The sequence below is a fragment of the Sinocyclocheilus grahami genome, unplaced genomic scaffold, assembly GCF_001515645.1.
Source record: "Sinocyclocheilus grahami isolate Dianchi unplaced genomic scaffold, SAMN03320097.WGS_v1.1 scaffold787.1, whole genome shotgun sequence".
NCBI lineage: Eukaryota > Metazoa > Chordata > Actinopteri > Cypriniformes > Cyprinidae > Sinocyclocheilus > Sinocyclocheilus grahami.
Window position 1 is genome coordinate 561028 of NW_015505966.1, and position 22428 is coordinate 583455.

At 36.2% G+C, this 22428-nt stretch overlaps 1 protein-coding gene across 1 annotated transcript in view; it reads right to left on the reverse strand.

Moving 5' to 3' along the window:
• Nucleotides 1-22428, reverse strand: part of LOC107561663 (echinoderm microtubule-associated protein-like 5) — a 124969-nt gene that overhangs the window by 48518 nt on the left and 54023 nt on the right. Inside the window, exons 12-19 of the mRNA XM_016246135.1 lie at nucleotides 21451-21557; nucleotides 21186-21304; nucleotides 15752-15938; nucleotides 15488-15600; nucleotides 9638-9738; nucleotides 8211-8404; nucleotides 8009-8120; nucleotides 7563-7709 (exon numbers count right to left, since the gene is read on the reverse strand). Coding sequence (XP_016101621.1) covers nucleotides 7563-7709; nucleotides 8009-8120; nucleotides 8211-8404; nucleotides 9638-9738; nucleotides 15488-15600; nucleotides 15752-15938; nucleotides 21186-21304; nucleotides 21451-21557 — 1080 coding nt within the window. The remainder of the gene's footprint in view (nucleotides 1-7562; nucleotides 7710-8008; nucleotides 8121-8210; nucleotides 8405-9637; nucleotides 9739-15487; nucleotides 15601-15751; nucleotides 15939-21185; nucleotides 21305-21450; nucleotides 21558-22428) is intronic.

Below are 22428 nucleotides of genomic sequence, written 5' to 3' on the forward strand. Positions count from 1 at the left end.
CATTCCTCTGATCACAAATGCAGACAGAGTTTTATGTTTACGCGGCGCGATGCAATGCAACGCAACGCGTAAAAAGACAGTATAAGTCATTATAATCAGTAATTATGTCCCCACTGGATGCAACAAATGCCTCCTTTTTAATGAGTTTTAATGTTGTCTCGTCGCCCCGGCCGGGATCCGGCATCAACAGTATGATGAGGGGCGTAACATTTCCGTCTCACACTTGAGGTATTCGGCCAATCACAATGCACTGAATAGCTGGCCAATCACAGCACACCTCGCTTTTTCAGATCGATGAGCTTTGTAAAAATCGACGCGTTTCAAAAAGGCGGGGCATAGAGGAGAAACAATAATTTACAGTATGTGGAAAATAATGTGTTTTTTTAACTTTAAACCGCATAAACACATTTCATTACACCAAATACACAAAATAATGTTATTTTTAGCAGCATCATATGACCCCTTTAATCATTGTCAAGTAAGTTATCATTGTTCATTACCCAAGTAAATATGCAAAGACCCAGTGTACTCTTAGGATAATAATCATAATATAATTTAATTAGGTTTGATGAAGAGTCGATAGCTCATATTAAGGATTTGGTCTATCAAGCATTATTTGATAGAATCGCTGGTCTACAGAGAATCCTTTGTATGAGCAGCAGTCGTTCCTCTACAAAAATGTACTGCAACCCTCCCCTTTAGAGATTCTGCCCTCAGGCAATCAATATGCTCTTAGGGCTAATTTGCATGCTGAGTGTTCTTCACTTAAGGTATATTTTTCAGCGCAAATTGAGTTTCTGAAGCATATCGAGGTCAAGCATTGTGTAGGCTAAGCTTGGAATACAAATTACAAAAAGAGTACATAGATAAGGAGCTATTTATAATCAGACAGAGGTGGCGTTTTGTAGACAGTAATGCATGTGTGCTTTGAATTTATGTCACTGAAAAACAAGCTAGTGAAGAACTACAGTTGTCATATAGTTACTTCTCCTTGTTACCTCATAGTAGTTACCCTTAGTGTGGTTTAACTGCTGTAAGGCTTTTTAGATGTAATATAGTATAATAAGGATGTGCGAAACATATTTTGGGGGCTGTCTGAATGACTAGTCGACTAGTTGGTTTTCAAGGGATACCAGAATGGGATAGATCACATGACTTTGTATGACATGTTTTCTTCTGCAGAACACAAAAGAAGGCATTAGGCATGGGAAAAAACACTTTTGGTTATCATTGGTTATCTATTGTATGGGGGAAAACTGTGAAAATATGCATTTCTCAAAATATCTTCTTTTATGTTCCATAGTCCAAGTTCTGAGTCATACAGGTTTGGAAAGACATGAGGGTGAGTAAATGATGACCGTATTTTTTTATAGTTATGAACTGATGTAAAACAGGGTTTAAATTGATTCACAAAAAATTCACTTACTATTCCAATCCTTGTGAAGAGGAAGAGTGCTTAATTGTAATAAACGTGCATTTGTTGTCTACTTCAAATCTTAAAAGCATAATTTTATAGAACTGTACTTGGACATAATATAATATTAATGAAATAAAGGCTACTTAAGTGTGCTTTAACCTATAATACATTATCATTTAATTGTAGATAAGTGTCCGAAACCATAACATTCAGTTCACACCTAAGTAGATTATTTCTGTAACAAGCACTCTTTTCAAAAGTATGCTATAGTGTACTTCTTTATAGGGGTACATATAGGGTACATTACCACTATTTCTTTTCCACTGAAGTTAAAAAAACAAACATCTTAGCACTCATATTTTCAAGGCAAGGAAGGACTGTGAATCTAGTCCAATGACACACTCTTTAGGAAAACTGATGATCAAATAAAAAGCACATTCATTGTAATAATCACACTGTACAGTAGCTTAACTTTATGTTAGCAGTAAAATGTATTGTGAATATTCGATATATGACCCTGATCTAGTCTGCTGTTCCAACTCATCCCTGGTATATTATTTCAAGAGATTATTGAGCCTTACTAAGGATGCTAGGTAAATTTTCTGACACCTACTGCTCGTTATACAAACTTTAACCATTAACTGATAAGATTCGAATATTAAATTGGAACTTGTGAGATTGAGATGAATTAAAAAGAGTGACAGCTTTTTAGTGATTATAAGGGGAGCACTCTTTGCGCGCTTTCTATGCTATAATCCATTCAGAATTTGAATGCATTCACTCACGGATACACTCTCTGATAACCATTTATCCAAACCTAAAAAAAAAAAAATTAAAATAAAAATAAAATTTTAAAAATACCTTTCAAACGGTTTAAATGATAGTATTAATCGGTCAAAGTTCTTACATTCGGTTAGTGGTTAAACAGTCAATATGAGCATCCCTAAGTTTTACTTTTACTCATATTACAATATTTCGTAATCACATTAATTTTAATGAGTCCTTGTTGCACTACTATAGTAATAACAGTAAATTATGCATAATTACTAACACTACACAAAATTCAGTAACACTTTATTTTAAGATGTCCTTGCTACACGTTACATGTACTTACTATTATAATAACAACTAATTATGCCAAACCCAAATCCTAACCCTAACCATACAGTAAGCACATGTAGTTAGATACTACTCAGTACTTATATGTATAAATACACTGCACCAAGGACATCTTAAAATAAAGTGTAAATTAAAATTCCTAATCCTAAACCTATAGCAAGTACACGCTGTTAATAATATCGTTCAGTACTTGGATAATTACACTGCAACAAGGAAACATTAAAATAAAGTGTAACCAAGCGGCAACCTTCCGGTCTCTCTCGTGAAACCAACACGGAAGTGACTAAAACTGCAATTCATCGACTGGCCGCTAGAGGCTGGCTCCAAAAGGGAGTCAATCCCATAGACTCCCCATGATAAAATGCCCAAATTTACAGCAGAAAAAAATATGTTTACAGCATGGTACAAAAAGTGGTGTGAAAAAGTGTTGGCCCCCTTCCTGATTTCTTATTTTTTTGCATGTTTGTCACACTTTAATGTTTCAGATCATCAAACAAATTTAAATATTACACAAAGATAATGCAAGTAAATACAAAATGCAGTTTTTAAATGATGATTTCATTTATTAAGGGAAAAAAGCTGTCCAAACCTACGTGGCCCTACGTGAAAAATTAATTGCCCCCTCCTGTTAAATCATGAAAGAACTGCAATTAACCACATTATTTTAGAAAGCTGAGTTAAATTTCACTAGCCACACCCAGGCCTGATTACTGCCAGACCTGTTGAATCAAGAAATCACTTAAATAGAACCTGTCTGACAAAGTGAAGCATGCTTAAAGAGCAACACATCATGCCGCGATCTAAAGAAATTCAAGAACAGATCAGAATCAAAACAGTTGACATGTATCAGTCTGGAAAGGATTATAAAGCCATTTCGAAGGCTTTGGGACTCCAGCGAACCATGGTCAGAGCCATTATCCACAAATTGAGAAAACTTGGAACAATGGTGAACCTTCCCAGGAGTTGCCGGCCAACCAAAATCACTCCCAAGAGCACAACGACGACTCATCCAAGAGGTCATAAAAGAACCCAGAACAACATCTAAAGAACTGCAGGCCTCACTTGCCTCAATTAAGGTAAGTGTTCATTGTTCAACAAAAAGAAAGAGAATGGGCAAAAACAGCATCCATGGGAGAGTTCCAAGGCAAAAGCCACTGCTGACCAAAAAGAACACAAAGGCTCGTCTCTCATTTGCCAAAAAATATCTTGATTATCCCCAAGACTTTTGGGCAAATATTCTGTGGACTGATGAGACAAAAGTTGAACTTTTTGGAAGGTGTGTGTCCCGTTATATCTGGCGTAAAACCAACACAGCATTTCATAAAAAGAACATCATACCAACAGTCAAACATGGTGGTGATAGTGTGATGATCTGGGGCTGTTTTGCAGCTTCAGGACCTGGACACCTTGCTATAATTGACGGAACCATGAATTCTGCACTCTATCAGAAAATCCTGAAGAATGTCCGGCCATCAGTTTGTGACCGCAAGCTCAAGCGCACCTAAATACAGTCCACACACACACACTATTTAATATATGCTGCTAACACATTAACATAACTGTCATTTCAGCACAAACACATCTACTTTATTATGCTCATGACAGACTGTAAAGTGAGCAAATAACATCACGCTTTTACCGCCTGAGAAATTTGATTTAAAAGAGTACATCTACATTTTTCTAGTGAGCATGGTGGCAGTAATTTATACAAAATAATGGAGAAGACCATTATAACTGGGCATATATCAGACACATGGTGTTAGAGAGCTGATTCAGGAGTCTGGAACACAGTGGTGGAGTGATGCTGTACAGTCCCAGTATGTCAAATCATGGAAGTCTGCCATATCCTCCTCAAATTCTTTGCGGCTATACCTGATTTGTTTTTTTTGTTTTTTGTTTTTTAAGTGAATCAGATGCTAAAATAATCCACATGCAAATAAATAATACTGTCAGCATGCACAATTAATTTTAGAGAATATCCCCTCAGTTTATTCTCCATAAACTGATGCACCCAAAGGATCCATAAAAGGATTTCCGCAAAAGCATTTCAGAGTGCAATAAATGAGAATTCAATCAAGCTAAAAAAATTCTAGCAGCAAGTAGGACCTATAAAAATCTATATATGACTAAGTGCATTTACTTGCTTAATGTAGTTTTGTTGTTGTTTTTGTTTTTGTTCATTTCTACATCCTAATAATCGCTTGACAAAATAACAAGCTCACAAAAAGCAATGGAGGGTTTGCACCAACTGATATATAACATTTAGTAGGTAACTAATGACTTCAATTACAAGCACCAACCTGTAATCAATTACTGTGCCTGACACTATTTTTGTCCAGTCTGCAGTTACTGCCATTTACCATTTATTACATAACCACAGCCTCTGACCATTTTGTTTGTCTCTGAACACTTGTGCAGAACACAACACCACAAAGTGGTTCAGTGGTGGGGGGGAGGGGTCTCATTCAATTATCAGGGTCATTTACAGGTGCTGCTATACGGAAAAAGAGTTTTTAAAAAGTAGATTTGTATTTCTAGAAGAAAATACCACTGTTTACAACAAAATTGAGAAAAGAGTTTAAAAAAAATCAAGTACAGGTAGTAGGCGACGGGTATATGCAATACATGTGGTTAATTAGATGTATTTTGCACAATTTTGTATTCAAACAGGCAGAACACCTATCACAGTATGCAAATATTACAATACTTGCTGTAATCTAAATTTTAAATAAAACATTCTAACAATGTAAGTGAAAGGGCAATATTAATTTAATTGTATTTCAAATGTAAATAAATTCTCTGTTTCTTAAAAAGTATGACCAACGTTTTTAAAGGGGTCATATGATGCGATTTAATTTTTTCCTTTGCCACGACTAGAAATCAGTGGTTAAGTTGTATTTACAACACTGTTCCAGAACAGTTCAACCCAAATATTCAGATGTGTGCAGCGCATTTTATGGAGGACTGTTTCCTGATCCTGGGAGAGTAGACTACAATACCGGCTGTTCTGACTCACAGACTGTAAGTACGTTTTTTATATTTAAAGCATTTGCCACTGATGATTCAAACACAAGTTTTGAGCAGTGTAGAGTAGGGCTTGTTGTTTGTCATTTTTCCAATCACAAATGCAGACATGGTTTTATGTTTAAAACGCAACTTATATTGCGTTTTAAACATAACTTATATTGTCTTTTTACGCAACGCAATGCGTAAAAAGACAATATAAGTCATTATAATCCGTAATTATGTCCCCACTGGATGCAACAAATGCCTCGTTTATAATGGGTTTTAATGTTTTTGTCTCGTCGCTCCGGCTGGACATGGCATCACAGTATGTTAAGGGACGTAAAATTTCCGTCACACGCTTGAGGTATTCGGCCAATCACAACGTACTGGATAGCTGGCCAATCACAGCACACCTCACTTTTCAGACCGATGAGCTTTGTAAAAATCGACACGTTTCAGAAAGGCGGGGTATGTGGTATGTGTGTATGTGGAAAATAATGTGTTTTTTTAACCTTATACCGCATAAACACATTTCATTACACCAAATACACCAAATAATGTTCTTTTTAGCAACATCATATGACCCCTTTAAAGACAAAAACAGATGGCATACTCAAGACTGAAATTTCTAAAAGTCTGTTCTAAACAGCTGAAGAACATTAAATGGTTCAAACTAAATTAAACAGAAAGGCCCATTCAAAACTCAAAAAAACCTTAGTGAAAACCATAAATCTAAACATTATGAAAAGATGCCTTGAAACCACTGTATATATTAGAAAAAAATTACTATACTAATAGGATTCGGTATAAACCATAAACCATAAATCAACCAATGAAACATCAATCTTCTAAAGAAGGTTTCGATAGAGTTTTATTTTCTCTTGCAAAGATCATTATGCCTCAGATTTAAAGACCTACTGTGTTGTGAATTTAATAGATTAACTGTTATGGGGATTTAACTTTTTTTTTTTAATGGTTGTGTAATACATATTACCAGCTCACTGTCACAGTGAACAGAAGTAGGTAGTGTCAGACATATCAGAGAGGCTTTTTTGAATATGACGAATATAAAGCCTTCATGCATACCTTGCACAAGGTATGACAGTAATCATGCATTATAAAACAGATAGTTCCGGTACTTGTCTAATGATTGGCTGAGTTGTTCAAAGTTGTAAAATACTCTTTCAACACACACCTGTGACCTATAAACACCAGTATTACTGCGCCACTGCATCTGTTTCTTGCTACTTCTGTGTTCTATTCAGCTAAACATTGCTGAAGAACTCTGTGTCAAGTGACAAATGAACACATGAACACATGACAAATGAAAACATATGTGTTTTTATGTCGGCTCAAAATAGCAAACATGCTTGATCTCCTCTGACTGGAGGGAATCATAGCCTGATGCTAAAAGTGACCATCATACACTACGTGATTTTCTATTAAATCCATCAACTTAAATCTGCAGAGTTGTCTGACTTTCGGCAGCTAGCGCCAACTTGTCCTGACTGTAAATCGGGGGCAAAAATCTGGGCAAAAGTCAGGTACTGTATTTCAGCCTTTTAGAGCAGTAAGTAACCTGGCAACCATCCAGAACACCCTAATAATTAAATAGCAAAACTCTATTTAATTTCTCATGAAATTCTAGTTATTTTTTAAATGAAGCAATCAAAAACATCACATCATTCTTAAACTGCAATTCAGTCAATCGTTGTATTCAAGTTTTGAATTTTATTCATATGATTACTTACACGCATGATTGAAGTGACTGAGAAATTGCCCTTTTTAAACGTGTAATTCACGACCAAGACACCCATCCTAAACTAATTTCTGCATTCATGTAGGTTCACATCCAGGGATGCAAAGTTTATGTAACATGACAGGCAGCTTGAGGGTAAGACTTGAAAAGACCTGTTTAATGAATCAACAAGACCAACCGAAATAAATCCGTCAGCCCTTGTCTTACTTCTCAGAGTGTCCCAAAATGTTCATGTCTCATGGCTTGTCAAGCAAATCTGACAGCTGAATCTGTGCTTTACCTGAACCAGAAGAGTTATGGGCCCATTTTTTTCCACCTCCAGAATCTCTCCGTTCTTTGTTCCTACAAGAATATGCCCATGACCCAAAGATATGGCACGAATGGAGGGGTTGTCCTCTAAAAGCAAACCTGCAGGAAGGGACGTGTTATAAATAAACACACATCCATGACCTCAGCTTTCTATTTAATAAACACACCAAATGTTTTTAGAGAATACATGCAGGTATTTGACCTGAATGGCTTTAATCGCGTAAGTTATTCACACTGATAGATAGATAGATAGATAGATAGATAGATAGATAGATAGATAGATAGATAGATAGATAGATAGATAGATAGATAGATATTAATATTATTTTCACAGTGTATGAGGTGTCTCATCTGTGATATCTAAATTGTCTTTGAAATAATGCAAGGGATGTCCTCACCTTTGGAGCCTGGGGCCAGCACCGCTCGTTTTATGGCATACGTCTTGAGGCATCTCTCAAACGTGTCGTCCCACAAAGCCACTATTCCATCCTTTCCACCAGTCACAAAACCCTTAGCAACAATACATTCACATTATATTTCGGAAATATTTAAAGGGATAGTAACTCCATGCTGTTTCCTACTTGAAGCTAAATCTGATACCTTCTCCAGGGCGTGCATGCTAAACACCGGCCCATCATGAGCTTTGACGGTTTTCACCAGGAACATATCTCTCCAGATGCAGATGTCTCCCGTGCAGGTTCCTGAGAACACCATTTCTTCCGTCCAGCCGTACACTGCACACATCATGGTTTCAGTTTTTCCCATGCTGCCCTTCTTCCCAATCAGTCCACCACCTGAGAACAGCAAAGGTTTGTGAGGTGATCTCTGGCAGTAGAAGTGTACATTCATTTACATACGCCACAAGAGGTTCACAAGATGTCCGGATAAATTTGAAAACACATCTTTTCCTCTAAGTTTTGGCCTTTTGTCCACACTAAGACATCGTCCACCTTTTTTGAAGATGCTCTTCCAAGTGGACATGCTGTAGTGTGGACTGTAAAAATAAGACGTATTCAAAAACGGTAATGTCTTATATAGACAGGTGTGTGGCTTTGCTAATCAAGTCCAATCAGTATAATCAAACACAGCTGGACTCCAATGAAGGTGTAGAACGATCTCAAGGATGATCAGAAGAAATGGACAGCACCTGAGTTAAATATATGAGTGTCACAGCAAAGGGTCTGAATACTTAGGACCATGTGATATTTCAGTTTTTCTTTTTTAATAAATCTGCAAAAATGTCAACAATTCTGTGTTTTTCTGTCAATATGGGTGCTGTGTGTACATTAATGAGGAAAAAAAAATAACTTAAATGATTTTAGCAAATGGCTGCAATATAACAAAAAGTTAAAAATTTAAGGGGGTCTGAATACTTTCCGTACCCACTGTATATGTTTGTACCACAGTGTTGTGCTTGTTATTCACTTTGCCAAAGATAATCTTCTTATTACATTTCTGCAAAATTGACACAATATTTACTCGCAATTGCTGCCCTGTGGCAAAAGAGGATGACAGTTGCATTTTAGTGTAAGTTTACACGACAAAGATATGCTAAAAATTGTTACGTTTTACAGATGACCCTGTTCACATGGATTTGTAAAAACAACTTAAAATGCTGTATTATGCATGCCAGGCCAGTAGTTGGCGATGTCACGCAAACACGTAATATGTATGCGCACGACATCGTCTTTTTCACAAATTTGTGTTTTTGTAGTTTACACGGAGACGATAACAGTATAGTTTTCAAAAACATACACTTTGAAACCCATTTACAAAAGTTTGCATTTTCAGGCCAAAAATGTTGTTGTCATGTAAACGAATAGTCAAAATACATAAAAATAAATGTACGTTTTTTGGTGAAAATGGTGTTGTGTAAACGCCCCCCTAAGACCATACATGGAATGCCGTCATTGTGAATGAGCAACTTTTGGAAAATGCTTAAAAACTCTGTGGACGGAGAAGGTTTTTAAACGAAAGCATAATTTTCAAATATATCCAGATTAATGCGGACATAGCCATAGTCTTACCTGCTCTATGCCAAAACTTCATGTGTTTCACTCCAGCGGTTATCAGTTTGTCTGGCATGTACGGGTTGACTTTAATGACAAATATTTTGTCTTTACTTCCCCTTTAAATGAAAAACAGAGACATGTACATTGTTACATGTATTTGGGATTCTTTTGCTAACTCCAAAAAGGTTGAATTGAACAGCCTTCAGTCTTTTTTAAGAGTTTAAAGGTTCGCAATAGGCACTGTAGGGCTGTAATTGACCTGTCTGCTGTGCTGTTTCCACTGTCTGAGTGCCGGTGGTGAATTTAGCAGCGCAGGGGACAGTGGGTGTCTGCAGTTTTGCATTAGGCCCGATGTGGAGTGGGCAGTGCACTGAGCAGTGACTGCACTGTCAGGCCCTATTTACTTCCACCCGCACAAGCATCCTCTCTACCAGAGAAAGCCCCAGGGAGGAGTCGGCTAGAGCTCTGCACTACCTATGAACTCAAGACATCCAGACAGGGGAATACAAACGCTTCAGACTGTAAGAAGAGGTATACGCTCTTCGAAACCTTGCTATATAAACCTACAGCAATAAACCAGGAGAGGATATACATTAAACATAAATGTTACATTAAAATGTTTTTATCAGTGTAAAGAGCTGTAGTTGAATGAAATGGTAGGGTTACACTTTACTTGAAGGGGTGTGCATAAGACTGACATGACACCTTCATAATCATGACATGACACCTACATAACCATGACATGACACATGTCATGAATATGAAGGGTTTTTATGCATGTTTATGACAACTGTCATTAAGTGTCATTCGCATTCATGTAATTTTTAATGCAAAGATGACATTGTTTGAGATGTCTTTGTTATGGGCTATGGTTAGGGGTTAGGGTAGGGTTAGGTTAGGGTTAGGTCAAATAATGTCATATTTGCATTACAAATGACATAACTGAGCGAATGACACTTAATGACAGTTGTCATAAACATGCATAAAACCTTCTTCATATTCATGACATGTGTCATGTCATGATTATGAAGGTGTCATGTCAATCTTATGCACACCCCTTCAAGTAAAGTGTTACCAATGGTAGCAACAGCTGTTTTATACTAGATTTCATAATTTTCTGAAGAAATTCTAAGTTGTTGCCACCATATTCCAAGGATGTTCTGGATGCTCGCCAGAGCTTTTCTGTGTAATACTTAGGGTTAGATAATAATAATAATAATAATAATAATGTTTTGAACATGCTTTATATATTGTTTTATTAGGCAAGTTTTAAGGGTTTCTAAAATATTAAGACAGTTTTATATTTAATGTATAAAGACCCATTTATATTGGGGGAAAATGTTTTATCTTATTATCTTGTATCTTATTTGATCCACCAGAAACATAAAACTGATGTCTGCCAACAGAATAAAATAATTTTGATTCATGTAAGAAATTTGACCATTTTTAAAAAATTATTATGTATGTATGTATGTATGTATGTGTTCATTTTTTTTATTTATTATTTTTTTACACATTTTCGGTTACACTTTACTTGAAGGGGTGTGCATAAGACTGACATGACACCTTCATAATCATGACATGACACCTACATAACCATGACATGACACATGTCATGAATATGAAGGGTTTTTTATGCATGTTTATGACAACTGTCATTAAGTGTCATTCGCATTCATGTAATTTTTAATGCAAAGATGACATTGTTTGAGATGTCTTTGTTATGGGCTATGGTTAGGGGTTAGGGTAGGGTTAGGTTAGGGTTAGGTCAAATAATGTCATATTTGCATTACAAATGACATAACTGAGCGAATGACACTTAATGACAGTTGTCATAAACATGCATAAAACCTTCTTCATATTCATGACATGTGTCATGTCATGATTATGAAGGTGTCATGTCAATCTTATGCACACCCCTTCAAGTAAAGTGTTACCAATGGTAGCAACAGCTGTTTTATACTAGATTTCATAATTTTCTGAAGAAATTCTAAGTTGTTGCCACCATATTCCAAGGATGTTCTGGATGCTCGCCAGAGCTTTTCTGTGTAATACTTAGGGTTAGATAATAATAATAATAATAATAATAATGTTTTGAACATGCTTTATATATTGTTTTATTAGGCAAGTTTTAAGGGTTTCTAAAATATTAAGACAGTTTTATATTTAATGTATAAAGACCCATTTATATTGGGGGAAAATGTTTTATCTTATTATCTTGTATCTTATTTGATCCACCAGAAACATAAAACTGATGTCTGCCAACAGAATAAAATAATTTTGATTCATGTAAGAAATTTGACCATTTTTAAAAAATTATTATGTATGTATGTATGTGTTCATTTTTTTTATTTATTATTTTTTTACACATTTTCTCTGAAATATTCTATGGACCCTTGCAGCTTACTGTGTGGGATTTTAAAACACATAAAAAGTCTAATATAAGCACTATAGAGATACAACACCGATACTGCCATTTAAATGACAATACAACAAATAAATAAATAAAACTTTAATTAACATCTAACACAGAATGTTGTGATAGAAGGATAAAACAATCCCTTAGTTGCCATGAACCAGCCGTATCATGAAAATCACTCCTTAGGGAAATGGCAGCAGTGGGTTTCACGAATCTCTCCTTGGATAATGATCATGCTGAGACAGAGACTGCAGGATAAACAGGCTAATGTCGTGAAGAAGTGTTGAGACACTAATCTGCTAAAATGGACTGATGCCAATATATTTTAGATGACATACATAAACATGACAAAAGAATAAAGTTTATCTGGGAAAAAGTATTTTGAAGAAATAAAAAGTGTCATAAAAACGTTGGCTGCTTGGTGAAGAAAGCACAACATTTATTTTAAATCCCCAAGAAATAGTTTGACAAATGCAATTTACTTTTAATATATTCCTACTGAAACAGAAAGTTAAGATGGGAGATATCAAACTATTTTTTTTTAAATAGCCATTAGGGGTTTAGTTTACACCACAGCTTGGAGAAAAAAAAACTTAATTCACTTCTAGTTATTGCTAGTCAATCATTTAAAAGTAATATTGGAAGAGGAAATTCATTCTAGACATTATTTTATTGGACAGAAATTTGTAAGTCAACAATATTTTTTATCCATTTTTTTCTGTAAGATAATTACTGTGACTTTCACATGCTTATTTTCACGCTCTTAGGAAGGAAGCTAAATAACATTTAAAGGTGCTGTATGTACGTTTTTGACTCTACTAAAGCATAAAAATACCATAATATGTTTGCAGATATTTAAGAAACATGCTAAGTTAACATATTTGTTTATCTGAAAAACAATGCTACAGTCAGTTATTCTTCTTTGAAAATGTGCTTTCTGGGCCGGAATGTCGGTCTCTGTTTTGATTTGTGAAACCCGCCCACTGCCAGTTAACCCAATTGTATTTCGACACCCCGGGTTGCCAGTTGGCGGGAAACACAGCGTATTTAATTTCAGTCATGGAAGCTGGCAAATGAAAGGGGTCAGAGCGGGAAATAGAACTTTCTGCCCATCCTAAAAAGCCTCGACATCCATCCAAAAAACTTTATGATCAACAACGGTATAATAAAAGCAAAATAAATATTGGAGATGCATTTGAGAGATGGAGACTGCTTAAAGCGCTCATTTCTGTTGGTGTCGTCAATCTGGGAACCTGCGTGTGCGTCAAGTCTGAGGAGGAGGGACCGGGTGACAAAAACCCTCTCCAATATTTTGAATTTGGACTGCAATACCTAGTTCAACCACTTGGTGTCAATCCTACATACAGCACCTTTAATAGTAATCCAAGATGATAAAGATTCATACAAAACCCAAGATAACACAAGCAGCATACACAACTAATAAACCGGCAGCTAACAGTACTGAAAGAGGCACTTGAGTAGGGTGAGATAACGAGAGACAGACAGGTGAGGATGATAACTAATCAAACACAGGAGAACTGAATGAACTAATCAAAGAACGACAGAAACTAAATGAAAACACAAAATAAGTTAATGACTGTGACACTTAAGGCCCGGGTTTACTTCACATTCCGCGTTCTGTTTCACGCACAGCTTTCAAAGTATACTAAACTGCGGATGAGCACGGACTGACGAGCTCGACACATGTGCAGTACCACTTACTCTGTCTCAACATTCACCTCGCGCATGTGCTGCTGTATGGGCACCATCCGCGCGGTCTCAAAAAATTGCCTGCACACGGACGGGGTGTCAGCGAGCCCTCTTGATGACAAAAATGACGTAATGCGGACGGAACGTGTATGTGCAAGACTTAACAGGCCTTCCTGTAGCTTAAACAGTAACACAAAGTGCTTTCAAGTGCCAAGGTCATGGGTTCAATTCCCAAGTAATGCAATAACTAATAGAAATGTATATACCTTAAATGCAATGTAAGTCACTTTGGATAAAAGCATCTGCCAAATGCATAAATATAATAGAGATCGGAATATAGAGAACCTGCTCAGATAAATTTGCTATGAAATCCCTGTTGCAGACAGATAAAATGTGTTCTGAGTGTCAAACAGTTCATCCCCCACTGTTAAGATAATAATAATAACAAATAAAACTTTTTATTTTTAGCAGAACTTGATTCTACAATATATTCTACTCAAAGTACATACACACACACACACAAAAGGTGACTGACCTATTTCTTTTCCAGACTGGAAATACTATGCTATTCATACTTTGATTCATGGATACTTTGACACCATGAGTCATATTATTTTAGATGTGTCAGAATGTGGAGCTATTTAAAAGATCAGTATTTGTTAGTATTTGAAAGATCATTTTAATCTCCAAGGGACTTCGTTTTGTACAATACTTTGGCTCTTCACTCCACTTCACAAGTTTTCACTTCATAATAGAAGAATATACACCATCATTCAAAAGTCTGGGGCCAGTAAGTTGTTTTTTAAGGAAATTTATAACTATTTTTATTGATGATGCATTAAATTGACAAGATATATGTTACACTGACATGAAAGATGAAATCTTTAATCAACTTCCTAACCAACAGTATTAGTTATGTTTGCCACTAATAATCAGGATACCAGACTTGACCCCAGGAATGGGTTTTTATCACTATAGTATTCATTAACACTACTAATTAACTAAGTACTAATTACAGTTGCCAACTTCAGAAAAGGAAAATACGGGAAAATCATGGTGTATAAGGGACATAAATACATACATACATACTGTATATACATATGTGTGTGTGTGTGTGTGCGTGCGTGTGTGTGTGTGTGTGTGTGTGTGTGTGTGTGTGTGCATGTGTATTAAAGACGACTTATAGATTTGATATGGGCTACACTTTTTTTATTGGTCATTTTTGTGTTTCAAGAATAAGGTCCAAGGTTAAGAATATGCTAGAAGTTACTTAAATGTAAAATGTTTTTCTCTATTTAACAACATTACAATAGTGAAAGACAAATTCCTTACTGATCACGGCTCAGGTAGATTGCAAGTTTTTATGCTCGGCTGGATGTTGGACTCATGAAAAATAATAACGTTGTTTGCATTCGCCAAAACTGATTTGCTGAAGTCAAAACAACAAGGGAACTGGCATTAGCGTGACCGCCGCTTGCTGTAAAGTGGGAGCGACCAGCCAGCAGAGGATTCTGCAGCCTTCCTCTACATATACTGCGTGTGGGAGTGGCTGTGATTGGATGATGACAGGTGACGGTGATCATTCTCAAGTGTCGTGATCAGCACTGCTGCTGTTGCATCAGTCAATGGTTAGATCAGCGTAGCAGTCAACAAACGGGACAAGGGAGATCACGTACGGGACACATCAATTAAGCCCAATATACGGGACAGTTGGCAACCCTAGTACTAATTAGCACTGCATACCTGAGAAGTCAAGTGCACAGACCCCAAACTGGTGGAATCCTTTAAGAACAGACAATGGCTTCAAAAACTCTGTTTCCCATACATGAATAGAAGAGTCACGGCCCACCTGGATAAGAAACAAACACTGATGTTAATGTGCCCTGACCATAATGCGACCATAAAGTGAACTGAAGTATTTTTGATGTATTCACTAGATATATATCTCTGCTCTGTATGCTGTTGATGACACAGACAGGCGTTTATGCAGCTGACTGTACCTGGCCTGTGGCTACATAGTCTTTGATGGGGTGGATGGCCAGGCAGAGGATGTCATCATCATGGCCCAGGTAAAAGCGCTGTGTGTTCTGCTGTCTGTTGTACACCACTCCCACAGCCGCCACATGATACACAATCTCACCGGTCTGAGTGTAGAAGAGGTTACTTCTGCAGTCATAACCTCTGTAACTGAAACACACATTTACACACACATTTATTACAAGTATTTCCTCAACCATAGCTCACAATTTCCTAAAATAAGTCACTTTTTGTTATGCATGGATGTACATATCTGTCTGAATGAAACTGTTTTCAAGTGAATTTGGATGTTTCCATTTACCAAAACAATTTACTCTGTAACATGATTAAGCCAGTAGGTGGCGACACGTGAAAGCTTTTTTAAATCTTGAGTGAGTCACTGAATAAGTCACTCAATTGAAATTTAAAAAAAAAATTGAATATTATTAAAAAAAAACACACACACAGCAACAAAGAAGAAGAGCAAGGAGAATCGTGATGCAGCTGTTTTTTCGCACACGGAGACTAATGATATCTGGAAATATTCTGATTAAGTTTAGTTAGCAAGGGTATAACAAGTATAACTGTTAAATAGTTAAATGCTCTGTGGGTGTGACCGGCATTTTAGTCGTTTTGATTTGAAATCCGTCGACTAAATTGATCGTTGCTGAACAGCAGGCCTGGAAGGTTTGGGACACGGCTGCCACGGGAAACCAGATAGACTACAGCAAAGACTTCCTTTGTTCGCTCTCTCCACCAGTGGAACTGCGATCTACTACAACTCTTAATGCCTTCCTCAGGGATGATATTGCAGGAAAAAAGGGATTTTGCCGGAGAAATCACTGTGTTGCTGAGTGAGAATTGCACAGATTCGTGAGTAATGCGAATGCATCTGAATATACCTTATTGTTGCCGAACTGATGCCATACGTGCACCAACGATAAAGGGCCCCAACTAGTAAAAATACCCGGGTATTTCTACATTTGTGACTTTTCTGTTTGAACTGACTAAACTGTTGCCGGATTGAAATTCATTGACTGCTGATTCAGTTCACTTCCACGTCTACACTGAATCGTTGAAAGGAACCGAACAGGGTGATTCATTTAGTAGTCGATTGCTGTGATACAGAAAATTCTGTACTTGTCTGTGACTGATTGTTGCGATTTGAAGATCCCCCTCATTGTTTGTTTATTCACGTAGACAAGGGTCATTGTGGTTTAAAAGAGACACAAGACAACAAATTTGGGAATAATTTTATTTCATAATGTGAGGTATTTTATTGTGATTATCTTATTTTCTTGATATTGGTTTAGTGTAATCAATCATTTTTATTAATCTGAGATAAACATTCTGGGATTTATTAAGGTTTTACTGACTAACTGTACATTTTTGGAGGCCGTAGATATTTCTACTACTTTTGAATTGTACTTTAGTAAGAGAAACCATAAGTTAATTTTCAGCCTAATTCTCAATCTATCATGCAGCTGGGACATCAGGCTCCTGTGCGCCAACTGAATACATAAATACCAATAGAAGGGTTACATACTTTATTAAAAACTGCATGTCTACAAATCTACCAAGAGACTCTGCAAAGACGGTTTTTGAAGTCGAGACGAAACAGAAATGTATTTTCTTCATAATATATTTTCTTCTGTATTGTGATTATTGAAAATGAAATAAATGTAGGGCAAGGACTTGGTTCTGTGCATTGTTGGTTGATTGAATCTTGCGATATAGCCGTTGCACTTCAAAGCAGGGACGGGGTAAATGACTGGACAAGCACATCACCAGAGAGAAATCTGTCACTTTCACCAGAACATCCATGACATTTTGATGAAGCATTATGAGGTCAAGGATGATGCAAAGATGAATTTTCACCATAGAAATGTTTAGGTAGATACATAAGACGTCCATCGTACTGGAACAGTCAAAGCCGGTTAGTGAACACTGAAGGGCAAGTTTCCTTGTGTGTTTGCAACCCCAGTTATACGCATGTATGAATATCTATATCTGCAATAGACTTTAACAGATGATTTTGCTAAACTAACACAATACAGCAAACTAACACAATAAACAATAGCTTAAAAAGCTGCAATATTGAGTTAATACATATTAAAAACACAAACCAACACATTCTTACCTGTGAAAGTTTATCCAGTCTCTTTGGGAATTTAAATGTTGGTGGTTTTTACAACCAGAGGCTGTGCAATGGTGTGGAATCTCATTGATTGACAAAACTCATTAATTTTTATTGTTAAGTGATGGCACATCGACCAGTCCAAGATGGCGGATGCATCAACATGTCTGGAGCGGTGGAATGTGGCATCTACCTATACATATCTATGACTTGCTTCTGTAAACCACTGAATTTTTTTCTCAGCATCATCTCTTCATCCACTAAAAGCAGATCCAGGTCTACTTTAGTAGGCAATGCACAGCTGCAACATTGCAATTACAATGCTTACTGTTCTTAGACTTTAATCCGTAACCCTCAATCCATCTGATGACCTACGGATGCATTTGAAACAAATGCTACACATTTGCAGTTCACCTTGGTTTGGATGCAGCTGTGGTTGTCATTGAAGGCCTTTGAGTTCATCTGAGGGTTTCTGAGAAGGATTAGCACATTTGAGCTTTAAAAGACCAAAACTGATGGCCAGCTGTGTTGTGAGTTAAACCCAGTCCATCTTCCAGCACAACTTCCACACGTGAACAGCACTTTCTTCCTGCACTCCAACTTATTTCAGAGCAGCTGGAAAGCATGAGCTTGTGGCGTAAGCTGGTTTTAACAACCTTCAGTCTGCCATATAAAGGGTGAAAAGGAAAGCAGACAGCACGGCTCCTGAGACACCTCAGCGTTGGTAACCATCTCCTCCAGAACACAGCTGGAGGCTGTCAGAAAGGTCTAATAATCCAGCAGACTGTGGGGGTGTCCACATGCATCACTCTGAGCTTCGTCTGAGTCAGAGAGGCAGGCTGATCTTGAAGGTATTGGTAAAGTCAAAGAACATCAACCTGGAGACAACCTTTATAAGATGTGTGAACTGACCTCGACTGCTCTATAGTCTCTAAGGGTGACTAAGGTTCATCTTAGAACAAGGTCTGTTCTAGCACCTTCCGTGTTTAACGTATTTGATGTGCAATTTAGTAACAAATCACTCGACAGTCATTTATTTACTGCTTACTTTTATCTGCCGTCAGACTATTTGAGATGACGTTATACAGGGTGCGAACTACGGAGGAGCTAGGGGGAGCTCGGCTCCCCTTAATAAGACATGGACTCCCCTGAAAACGTGATTTGTGAAATTTAGGGGGGCCTCAAAAAATACTGACAATGTGTTATTTTGACGTGCAATTTCAGTTTTGTGTAATGTGATCATCGTGGATTATTATGTGTAAAATTGCAAAAATATCATTCATTCATGCATGACGGCGATTTAAACCTAATTCACTTCAATAAAGATAACTATACATGCTATTCTTGTCATGAGCATCCAGATGTGGGGGCGCTGCGGTGCAAATTCCACTCATGTTTAGTAAACGTTAACTCAAAGATTCGTAGAAAAAATATAAACGTTGGACTCTGTGGTCGATTCTGTGTTAAGGTAAGGCATGTTGTTCGCAATTATGTGTTGTGGCTGGGTTGTTATAGGTCTGCAATGTCTTAGGCCTAATTGAACGGAGGAAGTATGGTATTCTTCTGTAGCCTGACGATGAGTAACTTTAACCGTTGTTCATGTGAACTCAAAGCATCAGGCTTTGTATATAGACTATTTGTGGGTGGCTGTTTGTTGTTTCACCTATTAATTCGTGTCGATAAAGTATAATAGGGTAAATCCTGTATAGTGATTTATCCTATATAGTGCTTATGTAGCTGTTATGTATCGTTGTAAGTCATTGTAAGCCCCACGCGCAAGCGCACAAACCCCCCCCCCGTTATAAAAAAAAAAAAAAAGTGGGCTCCCCCAAAGTCCACGGTATAGTTCGAACACTGACGTTACATATTACTGTAGTAACTTGTTAATTGTAATTATTTACATGAGCCCCTGTCTCTGAGATACTCTGCACATCCCTGTATAATTTGGATTGTTTGAAAGATGAAGTTTGAATAACTTTATGACTTTAATGTACTTGAATTGTGCACCAAGCACTAGGAAAATACAAGTATTGGATCAGGACTCAGTATCAGCAGATACTCAATACAAAATATATATGTGTGTACTGTGTATATTTATTATGTATATATAAATACACAAACATACATGTATATATTTTACACATATTTACATGTATATATTTTTATATTCATACATAATTTATATTATACATAATTATTAATATTTTATATATAAACATAACTTGTTTTTCTTAAATATATACATGCATGTGTGTGTATTTATATATACATAATAAATATATACATTACACACACATATATTATGAAAACAAAAATATTTATTTTGGATGCGATTAATCGTTTGACTGCACTAAAATAATTTAAAAAATTAAAAATAATATTACATTTATTTAAAATTATCACCCACTGTTTTCAATGTTTTATTTGTTTCTCTGAGGTCCACTCATAATATTAATATTACACTGATATTAATATTAATATTTAAATATCAAAAATGTTGAATTATTTAAATTAATATTATTAAGACTATTAAATGTTAGTTATTTTTCAAGCATTAGTTGTCAGTTGTTGTTCTTCTGGTGTTTAAGAATAATTGTTGCTATTCTACTTCCTCATCATATCATAACATATATTACATTACATTACATTATATTATAAATACTGTAAATAAGTGTAATAATAATTAACAACAACAAAAAAGTCCTTGTATAAAAAAGCAGGTCACAGTGGTCAGGCTGTTTGTAACGTGGTTGCTGGTTTGTGTACAAAGTCTAGTGCTGTCAAATGATTAATCACGATTAAAAGGTTTTTGTTTACATGATATATGTACGTGTGTTGTGTATATTTATTATGTATATATATATAAATACACACACATGCATGTATATATTTAAGAAAAATAGGTTATGTTTATATATTAAATATATTTATTTATAATATAAATTATATGAATATAAATATAGACATGTAAATACATGTAAATATTTTCAAAATATATACTGTATGTGTGTGTGTGTGTGTGTGTGTGTTTATATATACATAATAAATATACACAGAACACACACATATATTATGCAAACAAAAACTTTAATTTTGTATGCGATTAATCACGATTAATCATTTGACAGCACTAGTACAAACAGTACACTATATGTTTATGTTTGGGAGACAGACATTGGAGAGTAATGATTTATTTGCTATCTGTTCAGTACTTTGAGAGCTCCTCAAATAAGAAACCACGATGGCTGTCAATGCTGTTTGGGATCTATTGAAGCACTTACCCATGAATAAAGTGCAACCTCAATCCACTGGCTGGAGCTCGTTCCCTTTTCTTCATAGCCATGGCACGATGCTTCTCCTTACACTGCTCTTTGAGCTGAGGTAGATCTTCTTTGTAAACCTGGGCCAAAAAACATCATCATAAACCTCCCAAAACACACAACTGAGGAGAATGTGTTAAGGAATTCAGACCCAAGGGAGGACCTCCCATCAGGTTTTGATGATCATGTATTAAACAATGTCTTTTTTAACCATGTCATCACAGACCTGTCGTCGGTAAGTAAGTTGTGTTTCCTGTTCAATTTCAGAGTCCATCTCAGGCACGTCTGACTGATCCGAGTCGGATTCCTCGCTGTGCGAGTCTACTAATGTCTCTGTAAGACAGAGAGGGCAAAAAAATTCAACTCCTGTGTTGATTATGCATTCCACTCAAGTAAAACGAATAAATGAATTAACAAATTAGCAACGATTCCATTAATCATGATCTCTCGAGAAACCCTGAGTAACAGTCATTTTATACGTGCTGCCCCTCCCCTTTACAGATTTATCACTAAGAAAACTGCTGATGGCTAAGGAACAGAACTGCCAATGTGAGCAGTGAGAAATCCATTAGGAAAATGAACAGAGACATGGTAGACTGAGCAGCAGCATGCAAAAGAAAAGAAGAAACAAGAAAAAGTAGACTCAATTTGCATTAGTAAAAAAGTTTTTTGCTTATATAATCTAGCACGTATTTAAGCAGCACAGCTGTTGACTTGACATTCATTAGTTTCTTCAATAGCTTTTTAAAGTTTTTTTAGATTTAAAATGTTCTAGTTTATGAACTAGTTTGATCATTTCTTCAGTTTTATTTAATCCGATTAACATTTTACAGAATTTTATACAGAAATATTTGTTTGTCACTTTGCTTTACATTTTACGATTGGAGCAATTTATGTTTTTACTAGGGTTATTTAGTGTAAATTTGTGCTTGTTTATTTGTCCTCATTTTATAACTGCTCAGAGTGCAACAAAAACATCTACTAATTTAAATATATATCTAATTTAAAGGGGTCCTATTATGCTTTTTCACTTTTTTAATTTTAGTCAGTGTGTAGTGTGTATGATTGGGCATAAAAAAGATCTAGAAAGTTACAAATCTCAAACTCCACTCCAAAGGGAGATATTTCGTTTTTTTTTTTTAAAAATCCCTTTTCAAGAACTATAACGAATGGCTCGTTTTGACTAAAGCGTTGTTTTCTGGGG